Raw genomic sequence first — 10,000 nt, forward strand, 5'->3', positions numbered from 1 at the left:
CATCCACATCAACTACAGTTCCCAAGGTGCATAGCTTCCATTCAGCAAACAGCGGGACAGAGCTGGGCCCTGATTGGCTAACCATTGACCCCTGCCACCTCTTCAACCCAGCTGCCCACGGGGCGGGCTAGCATGGAACCCATTCTAACACCCTCAAAATGTTTCCTCCCCTAACTTCCTCAAAATAATCGAGGTCGGACGTATCGGTCGCGTTCCAGGCCGACTACATTACAGATGTTTTATTGCAACAACCAATGGCTTCATGCCACGTCATCGCATGTTAAACACCTGAGAGCTAGCAGGCAGGCCTCTGCAATGTAGTTGGAACATGGTCACCACATAAGAACATTCACCTTTCCAGTCACCTTAGAACACTGGCTATTTTGAGAAAGACACGAAGGGAGGAGTAACTTTCAATTGTCCAATCCCGTTTCTCCCTGTTCTTCCTTTAGTGTGCATTCATACCAGTCCAATCCTTTCACATCTAGGAGGGAAAGTGAACGAGTGCACACTTCAAGGAGATGGGAAGGGAAACAGAGTATAGGGAATACAAGTCCACATGCAGCAAGGCAACACATCCACATTGTTCACACTTGACATCTTGTATTGACTACAATTCGTCACACTTTTCTGTGCTACAGTGTGACGATGTGATTGGGGAAGAGAGCGCATCATAAGCAGAGAGCTGAGTCTGCCTCAGCCATACACAGCGGAGGGGAGGGGCAAGCAGTGATGTCATTGCGGAAAGGCTAAGCTGCAGATGCCTTTTACGGGGGGCGATCTCATCCGTCGTCAGGACTTACTGGCAGGCGATTGGTCCGCTCTCAGAGGAGAGCCCTGTGATTGAAGGGCTCTACCGTACGCTTCTGTCAATCACCCTCATGCAGAACCACAGAGCACCAATCGCACGCTCAGGGGAGACTAACTCCCGCCCCTTGTTATTGTTTCAACACTACAATAAACCTCCTAAAGACACCTGTAGATCTGAAAAGATTTGATAGGTGTAAATAATCCGATAGTAGCTCCACTTTGCTCAATGATAGGCTGGGTGGAATCTTTTCCATATTGCTTGCACCTATCCAACCCTTTCAGTCTTTCATAAACCGTATACTGTTTCCTAGTCCACATGGGATCGCCGACCTTAGTCTCCCCCCCTCCCCCAGGTCAGACGATGGCAGCGTGCCTCTCCCGCTCCTGTCCATCCTCCAGTCAGTCAGTCGCCACAGATACACGCCCCCCTCCCCAATCCCTTCCCCCTCAACCCCCTCTCATGGCCGTAACCACAGGAGAAGGGTGGGGAGGGGGGTTGATATGCTATTGATGCTTTCTGATGATGATATGAGGCTGAGTGGTATTGTTGACAGAGTATGTGTAGTTTTAGATGTGTTTAGCCTGTGTGCATGGTATTAGCATCATCCTTAAAAATCCATCTCGTACTCACATGAGTCTGTGTGTGTGTTTGTGAGGCTAGCGTGAGCTGCATGCAGGAGAGAAAGGGGCTAGATAACTTCTAAAGGGGGCTAGCAGGTTAAAGAGACCATGGTGCTCCCTTTTAGTATGACGTGGGAGGGGCTTAAACAGGAAGCAGGAAGTGTGTGCAGAGGAAGTAAGAGGGCGTGTCTCTGTGACGTACCTTCCTGCGCCAGCGAGGCGGTGGAGGACACAGCAGCAGGGTTGGTATGCTGCCGGCCCACTATTGGACAGAGACACTTAAATTGGGAGGAGCTATGCAAATCTGGGCTGGCCTAACCCAATACAGTGACCAATCTCAAATGACACCCTATTCTCCATATAGTAGCCAAAAGTAGTGCACTATATGAGGAGTAGGATCCCATTTAGGACGCAAAACCCCCATTCCTTTAAGGGCAGGTCTTAACCTTTAATCATCTTAGCTAGTAAAGGAGGGGAAGTAGAGCATTAAATATTGCCCTTTCTCTGTCACACTACAGGAACCCTGAGCCTTACACAACCTCTAGGGCTCTGTCACACTCACACACACACACACACACAAAGACACACACAGACACACACACTCCAGAGCCGACAAAGAGAGGGAGAAAGGTGTTAGAGACATAGATATAAAAACACAATGTACACACATAGTCCTGCTGGAAATATGACATTCTAGAATGACACCTCCTTCTAGCACTTCCTTGTACGGACACCTTATGACATCTGCTCCTTTCACCTACTCCTCCCCTTCAGAACTTGTGTTCTGAAAACAAACTCCTCCTCCTCCTCCTCTCGGCCTAAAAACCTACATTAGGTAGACTCCAGGGAGGAGGAGGGAGAGTAGAGCCCTCTCTCTCCTCCCCCCTCACTCTGTAACTGGAGCGAGGGAGAAGGGGGGGAGGAGACACACCCACCTGAGAAGTTTCTGGACACCAGCATGGTGGTGAGGATCGCTCCCTAGGAGAGGGAGACAGAGAGAGAGACAGAGACAGAGACAGAGAGAGAGACAGAGAGACAGAGAGAGAGAGAGAGAGAGAGAGAGAGAGAAGGGATGAGTAATAAAGAGATATGATCGGATGAGGGGAGGTAAGGGGGGTCGATCTCAGATGGATTGTCTGGGGTCAAGTTAACCTCCCCTTTCATGTAAGATAGTCATGACCATCATGCTTTTAGGGAAGGATGTATTAAACTGGGAGTTTGACCAATTCCAGTCCCGTTGCTTAGGTTTTATGTAGAAGGACTGAGAAGCTCAGTTCTGGTGACTTTTTAAAAAGGACATTCCACTCCAAAACGTATGAAAATAAAATGATGCTGACACCATCTTAAAATATAATTTTCACCTCCAGAAATGGGCCCAATAACATATTGATAGAAATGTGGTCTAGGGGGAGGTATAGAAGGAGGAGGTGGCCTAGGGGGAGGTATATAGGGAGGAGGAGGAGGTGGTCTAGGGGGAGGTATAGAAGGAGGAGGTGGCCTAGGGGGAGGTATATAGGGAGGAGGAGGAGGAGGTGGTCTAGGGGGAGGTATATAGGGAGGAGGAGGAGGAGTGGTCTAGGGGGAGGTATAGAAGGAGGAGGTGGCCTAGGGGAGGTATATAGGGAGGAGGAGGAGGAGGTGGTCTAGGGGGAGGTATATAGGGAGGAGGAGGAGGAGGTGGTCTAGGGGGAGGTATATAGGGAGGAGGAGGAGGAGGTGGTCTAGGGGGAGGTATATAGGGAGGAGGAGGAGGTCTAGGGGAGGTATAGAAGGAGGAGGTGGCCTAGGGGGAGGTATATAGGGAGGAGGAGGAGGAGGTGGTCTAGGGGGAGGTATATAGGGAGGAGGAGGAGGAGGTGGTCTAGGGGGAGGTATATAGGGAGGAGGAGGAGGTGGTCTAGGGGGAGGTATAGAAGGAGGAGGTGGCCTAGGGGGAGGTATATAGGGAGGAGGAGGAGGAGGTGGTCTAGGGGGAGGTATATAGGGAGGAGGAGGAGGAGGTGGTCTAGGGGGAGGTATATAGGGAGGAGGAGGAGGTGGTCTAGGGGGAGTTATATAGGGAGGAGGAGGAGGTGGTCTAGGGGGAGGTATATAGGGAGGAGGAGGAGGAGGTGGTCTAGGGGGAGGTATATAGGGAGGAGGAGGAGGTGGTCTAGGGGGAGGTATATAGGGAGGAGGAGGAGGAGGTGGTCTAGGGGGGAGGTATATAGGGAGGAGGAGGAGGTCTAGGGGGAGGTATATAGGGAGGAGGAGGAGGGGACTAGGGGGAGGTATATAGGGAGGAGGAGGAGGTGGTGGTCTAGGGGGAGGTATATAGGGAGGAGGAGGTGGTCTAGGGGGAGGTATATGGGAGGAGGAGGAGGTGGTGGTCTAGGGGGAGGTATATAGGGAGGAGGAGGAGGTGGTCTAGGGGGAGGTATATAGGGAGGAGGAGGAGGAGGTGGTCTAGGGGGAGGTATATAGGGAGGAGGAGGAGGTGGTCTAGGGGGAGGTATATAGGGAGGAGGAGGAGGAGGTGGTCTAGGGGGAGGTATATAGGGAGGAGGAGGAGGTGGTCTAGGGGGAGGTATATAGGGAGGAGGAGGTGGTGGTCTAGGGGGAGGTATATAGGGAGGAGGAGGAGGTGGTCTAGGGGGAGGTATATAGGGAGGAGGAGGAGGTGGTCTAGGGGAGGTATATAGGGAGGAGGAGGAGGTGGTCTAGGGGGAGGTATATAGGGAGGAGGAGGAGGTGGTCTAGGGGGAGGTATATAGGGAGGAGGAGGAGGTGGTCTAGGGGGAGGTATATAGGGAGGAGGAGGAGGTGGTCTAGGGGGAGGTATATAGGGAGGAGGAGGTGGTCTAGGGGGAGGTATATAGGGAGGAGGAGGAGGAAGAGGTGTAAGGAGAGGAGAGGCGTAGGAGGTAGCAGCAGTAGTGTACCTTGAGTTTCCGCCGAGCATTGAACTTGCGCAGACATTCCACTGTCTCCTGTCTGTGGATCATAGACGCCACGGTGGAACGTTGCTATAGGAGGGGACAGAGACAAGCATTAAACACTATACAAAACCGTGTGTGTGTGTGTGTGTGTGTGTGTGTGTGCAGCCATGTCCAAATACCCATACTTCAGTTCTAAATAGTAGGCTTTTTTGGTATGCGAAAATAGAATGTTTTATAGTAGGTGAAATTTCTAAAATTCATTATGCACTAAATGCTAGAATGTCACACTCATTTCTGCTTTACATCTATACCTAAAAATATAAACATGCAACAATTTCAAAGAATTTTTTTGCAGTATAAGGAAATCAGTCAATTAAACCAAATTCATTAGGCCCTAATCTATGGATTTCACATGACTGGACAGGGGCACAGCCATGGGTGGGCCTAGGAGGGCATAGGCCCACCCACTTGGCAGCCAGGCCCACCCACAGGGGAGCCAGGCCCAGCCAATCAGAATTCGTTTTTCCCCACAAAAGGGCTTTATTACAGACAGAAATACTCCTCAGCACCACCCGCACCCCCCCTCAGACGATCCACAGGTGAAGAAGCCAGATGTGGAGGTCCTGGGCTGGTGTGGTTACACACGTGGTCTGCAGTTGTGAGACCGGTTGGACGTACTGCCAAATTCTCTAAAATAACGTTGGAGGCAGTTTATGGTAGAGAAATGAACATTGAATTCTCTGGCAACAGCTCTGGTGAACATTCCTGTAGTCAGCATGCCAATTGCACGGGGCCTCAAAATTTGAGACATCTGTGGCATTGTGTTGCGTGACAAAACTGCACATTTTAAAGTGGCCTTTTATTGTCCCCAGCACAAGGTGCACCTGTGTAATGATCATGCTGTTTAATCAGCTTCTTGATATGCCACACCTGTCAGGTGGATGGATTATCTTGGCAAAGGAGAAATGCTCACTAACAGTGATGTAAATCAATTTGCGCAACAAATTTGAGAGAAAAAAGCTTTTTGTGCGTATGGAACATTTCTGGGATTTTTTATTTCAGCTCATGAAACATGGGACCATCACTTCACGTGTCGCGTTTATATTTTTGTTCAGTGTAGTACAATTCGCTGCATGCTATTGAGGAAAATATTCAGCTTTTCCGACCCACGTGTGTTTGACAACAGCTGATAATCAGATGAGGGGACGCTCTGTATCAAAATGAACGAATGGCAGGAAGCAACGCGATTGATTGTGCATTAGATTACACATTCTCAGTATGGATGAGTCTAGTATGTTGATTTTTTTGCTTACTGCAATCATTTTACTAAACAGTACGTTCTAAATAGTATGTAGTACGATTAGTACACGGTATGTAGTTTTAGTAAGTAGTAGGCAAGACAGATTTCGGACACGGCCACTGTGTGTGTGTGTGTGTGTGTGTGTGTATGTGCTTACGCAGATCCATGGGTGTTTGAGAGCCTGATCAGCAGTGATTCTCTTGGAAGGGTTAATAGTCAACATCTGGTTAATAAGGTTCTTAGCCTCTGGAGTAACAGTGTCCCACTCTGGAGAGGGAAACTAGGGAGAGAGAGAGAGAGAGAGAGAGAGAGAGAGAGAGAGAGAGAGAGAGAGAGAGAGAGAGAGAGAGAGAGAGAGAGAGAGAGAGAGAGAGAGAGAGAGAGAGAGACAGAGAGAGAGAGAGAGAGAGACGAGAGAGAGCAGAGAGAGAGAGACAGAGAGAGACAGAGAACAGAGAGAGAGAGAGAGACGGAGAGAGAGACGGAGAGAGAGGAGCAAGAGAGAGAGAGAGAGACGGAGAGAGAGAGAGAGACGGAGAGAGAGAGAGAGAGACGGAGAGAGAGACGGAGAGAGAGAGAGACGGAAAGAGAGAGAGACGGAGAGAGAGAGAGACGGCGAGAGAGAGGCAGGAAGAGGGACAGAAAGAGAGACCATGATTTGCATTATGTACGTAACAAATGTATTTCTTAACGTTTCACATCATGTAAACAATCAGTCTTCCTACAATTCAGAATGTTAACGTGTGTGTTTGAATGTCTCAGTACCAGTCTTCATTAACTATGTAACCTGAATACTAGAGAGAAGGAGAGGATACCCCTCACACACACACCTCTGCAATGCGTCAGGAGGCTGATAGGATCGATAGCTGGGGTGCAGCTCTCAATCTGACACTATAAAAAAATTCACCAGCTGTCCAGCCAACCACTGCACTGTACCCTGCACGCAGACACACACACACAGACAGATACAAACTCACATCATAGGCCCCAGCCTTGATCTGCTGGTAGAGTTTGTGTTGGTCTTCATCCCAGAATGGAGGATAGCCCACCAACAATATATACAGAATAACACCTAGAGAGAGAGAGAGAGAGACAGAGAGAGAGAGACACAGAGAGAGAGAGAGAGAGAGAGAGAGAGAGAGAGAGAGAGAAAGGCAGAGAGAGACAGAGAGAGAGAGAGAGAGAGAGAGAGAGAGACAGAGAAAGGCAGAGAGAGACAGAGAGAGAGACAGAAAGGCAGAGAGAGAGACAGAGAAAGGCAGAGAGGCAGAGAGAGAGAGAGAGAGAGAGAGACAGAGAAAGGCAGAGAGAGAGAGAGAGAGAGAGAGAGAGAGAGAGAGAGAGAGAGAGAGAGAGAGAGAGAGAGAGAGAGAGAGAGAGAGAGAGAGAGAGAGAGAGAGAGACACAGAGACAGAGACAGAGAGAGTTCAGATTTGTTAGATTTTCCGTAAACCCTTGTCTAAGATGTATGACCACTGCACCATGGCCTCTCCTAAGGAATGGGATGGTGACACACATTACCCAGTAGTCACTAGATGGTTATTTAGATTGCCGTGGTGCAGTGGTCTACAGTTAAGAGGTTAAAGGTTAAAGACTCACCACAGGCCCATATGTCCACAGGCTTGCCGTAAGCGTCCTTCCTAAGGACCTCAGGGGACAGGTAGCCAGGGGTGCCCGCAAAACCTGCCCGACAGAAAAAACAGAATGGTTTTAGACTTACATTGTCCTGGAAAGATCATATTCACTTTGTCTGCAGCAAAGTGGGGAAGTCTGTTTGGTATCATCAGAAAGATTAGTGATTTGGTTCATCAGGCTCGCTTCCTAACTCTATACTACAAGCTTAAGATACCCAAATCTCATTTATTGTAATATTGTCTGAGCCAGTACATATGCTTCCTACATACACAAATTACTCATCACACAAAATACATTTGCAAGACTAGCCACTAGTCTGTTTAAGAAACTCAATATATTGTCAATCTACAACATTAATATACTCCAATTATGCGCCTTCATCTAAACCCTTCAATGGATTCTTCCAGGTTAATTCCCAAATGCATGCATACAACATGACACTGGGATAACCTTCACCCTCCCCACTGCCGCATCTCACATAGTCAATTCTCTGTTAGATAAAGAGGTTCCATACTTTGGAATTCCTATCTTCACATTGCCAAAACATCATCATCCCTCAATAACTTCAAGCGTAGACTAGGGGTCAGTCTGATGAACCAAACTACTCAGTAATAGACTAGGGGTCAGGGGTCAGCCTGATGAACCAGACTACCCAGTACTAGACTAGGGGTCAGGGGTCAGTCTGATGAACCAGACTACCCAGTAGTAGACTAGGGTTCAGGGGTCAGCCTGATGAACCAGACTACCCAGTACTAGACTAGGGGTCAGGGGTCAGCCTGATGAACCAGACTACCCAGTACTAGACTAGGGGTCAGCCTGATGAACCAGACTACCCAGTACTAGACTAGGGGTCAGCCTGATGAACCAGACTACCCAGTACTAGACTAGGGGTCAGGGGTCAGTCTGATGAACCAGACTACCCAGTAGTAGACTAGGGTTCAGGGGTCAGCCTGATGAACCAGACTACCCAGTACTAGACTAGGGGTCAGCCTGATGAACCAGACTACCCAGTACTAGACTAGGGGTCAGCCTGATGAACCAAACTACCCAATAGTAGACTAGGGGTCAGGGGTCAGCCTGATGAACCAGACTACCCAGTAGTAGACTAGGGGTCAGGGGTCAGCCTGATGAACCAGACTACCCAGTAGTAGACTAGGGGTCAGGGGTCAGCCTGATGAACCAAACTACCCAATAGTAGACTAGGGGTCAGGGGTCAGCCTGATGAACCAGACTACCCAGTAGTAGACTAGGGGTCAGGGGTCAGCCTGATGAACCAGACTACCCAGTACTAGACTAGGGGTCAGGGGTCAGCCTGATGAACCAGACTACCCAGTACTAGACTAGGGGTCAGGGGTCAGCCTGATGAACCAAACTACCCAGTAGTAGACTAGGGGTCAGGGGTCAGCCTGATGAACCAGACTACCCAGTAGTAGACTAGGGGTCAGGGGTCAGCCTGATGAACCAGACTACCCAGTAGTAGACTAGGGGTCAGGGGTCAGCCTGATGAACCAAACTACCCAATAGTAGACTAGGGGTCAGGGGTCAGCCTGATGAACCAAACTACCCAATAGTAGACTAGGGGTCAGGGGTCAGCCTGATGAACTAAACTACCCAGTAGTAGACTAGGGGTCAGCCTGATGAACCAAACTACCCAGTAGTAGACTAGGGGTCAGGGGTCAGTCTGATGAACCAAACTACCCAGTAGTCCCCTCCATGTAGCCTAGCTCTAACACATAATCAAACATGGTTGTTTTCTTGCTTACTGTAAAAAAAAAAAAAAAAAAAAAGTGCTTGTTTAACAGATTTAACAAACTTTTTTTGTACCTGCACACCGTTTTGGCTTTCACTTTGTTTTCTTTGGGGCAAATAAATAAAACCTAGGAACCTAAAACGTTTGATGAATGTTACCCAAATGTATGTGTGGTCTTACCGAACCACGCCTGTTGGTCTCCCTGCACCTCGATGGCCAGGCCAAAGTCTGCCAGCTTCACCGCTGCTCCTTTCATCTTACTGGCTAGGAGCAGGTTCTCAGGCTGGGGGGTAGAAACAGAGAGAGGGAGAAAAGTGTGTACAGGGGAAGTAGAAACAGAGGGAGCGGGACAGAGATGCATTTGTCAATGTGTAACTCCGTATGTGCTTCAAACCGTTCTGCTATGGCAACATTTACACACGCATATCACGTCAATAAAGATGATTCTTCCATTCAGTTGGGAGAGGGAAAAGGGGGGAGTAAGGAGAGAGAGAGATGAAGGAATGGGAAAGAGAAAGAAGCAAAGATGTGTGCGCAATTCTCTCTTATAATTAAATCACGCATTCTATTGTACTAGCTACTCATTTGCATGTACAGTGGGGAGAACAAGTATTTGATACACTGCCGATTTTGCAGGTTTTCCTACTTACAAAGCATGTAGAGGTCTGTAGTTTTTATCATAGGTACACTTCAACTGTGAGAGATGGAATTTTAAAAAGAAATCCAGAAAATCACATTGTATGATTTTTAAGTAATTAATTTGCATTTTATTGCATGACATAAGTATTTGATACATCAGAAAAGCAGAACTTAATATTTGGTACAGAAACCTTTGTTTGCAATTACAGAGATCATACGTTTCCTGTAGGTCTTGACCAGGTTTGCACACACTGCAGCAGGGATTTTGGCCCACTCCTCCATACAGACCTTCTCCAGATCCTTCAGGTTTCGGGGCTGTCGCTGGGC

General features: G+C 48.5%; 1 protein-coding gene across 6 annotated transcripts in view; it reads right to left on the minus strand.

The window, feature by feature from the left end:
* Positions 1-10,000, minus strand: part of LOC121585528 (calcium/calmodulin-dependent protein kinase type II subunit gamma) — a 51,921-nt gene that overhangs the window by 9,948 nt on the left and 31,973 nt on the right. For 3 of the 6 annotated variants that reach the window (XM_041902068.2, XM_041902016.2, XM_041901883.2), the window contains exons 7-13: positions 9,215-9,317; positions 7,249-7,332; positions 6,627-6,721; positions 5,807-5,929; positions 4,353-4,436; positions 2,367-2,409; positions 1,634-1,693 (exon numbers count right to left, since the gene is read on the minus strand). In XM_041902068.2, the coding sequence (XP_041758002.1) occupies positions 1,634-1,693; positions 2,367-2,409; positions 4,353-4,436; positions 5,807-5,929; positions 6,627-6,721; positions 7,249-7,332; positions 9,215-9,317 (592 nt within the window). The remainder of the gene's footprint in view (positions 1-1,633; positions 1,694-2,366; positions 2,410-4,352; positions 4,437-5,806; positions 5,930-6,626; positions 6,722-7,248; positions 7,333-9,214; positions 9,318-10,000) is intronic. The other 3 variants (XM_041902116.2, XM_041902191.2, XM_041901950.2) reach the window with 1 other exon arrangement.

Source organism: Coregonus clupeaformis, chromosome 1 (assembly GCF_020615455.1).
Source record: "Coregonus clupeaformis isolate EN_2021a chromosome 1, ASM2061545v1, whole genome shotgun sequence".
Taxonomy (NCBI): Eukaryota; Metazoa; Chordata; class Actinopteri; order Salmoniformes; family Salmonidae; genus Coregonus; species Coregonus clupeaformis.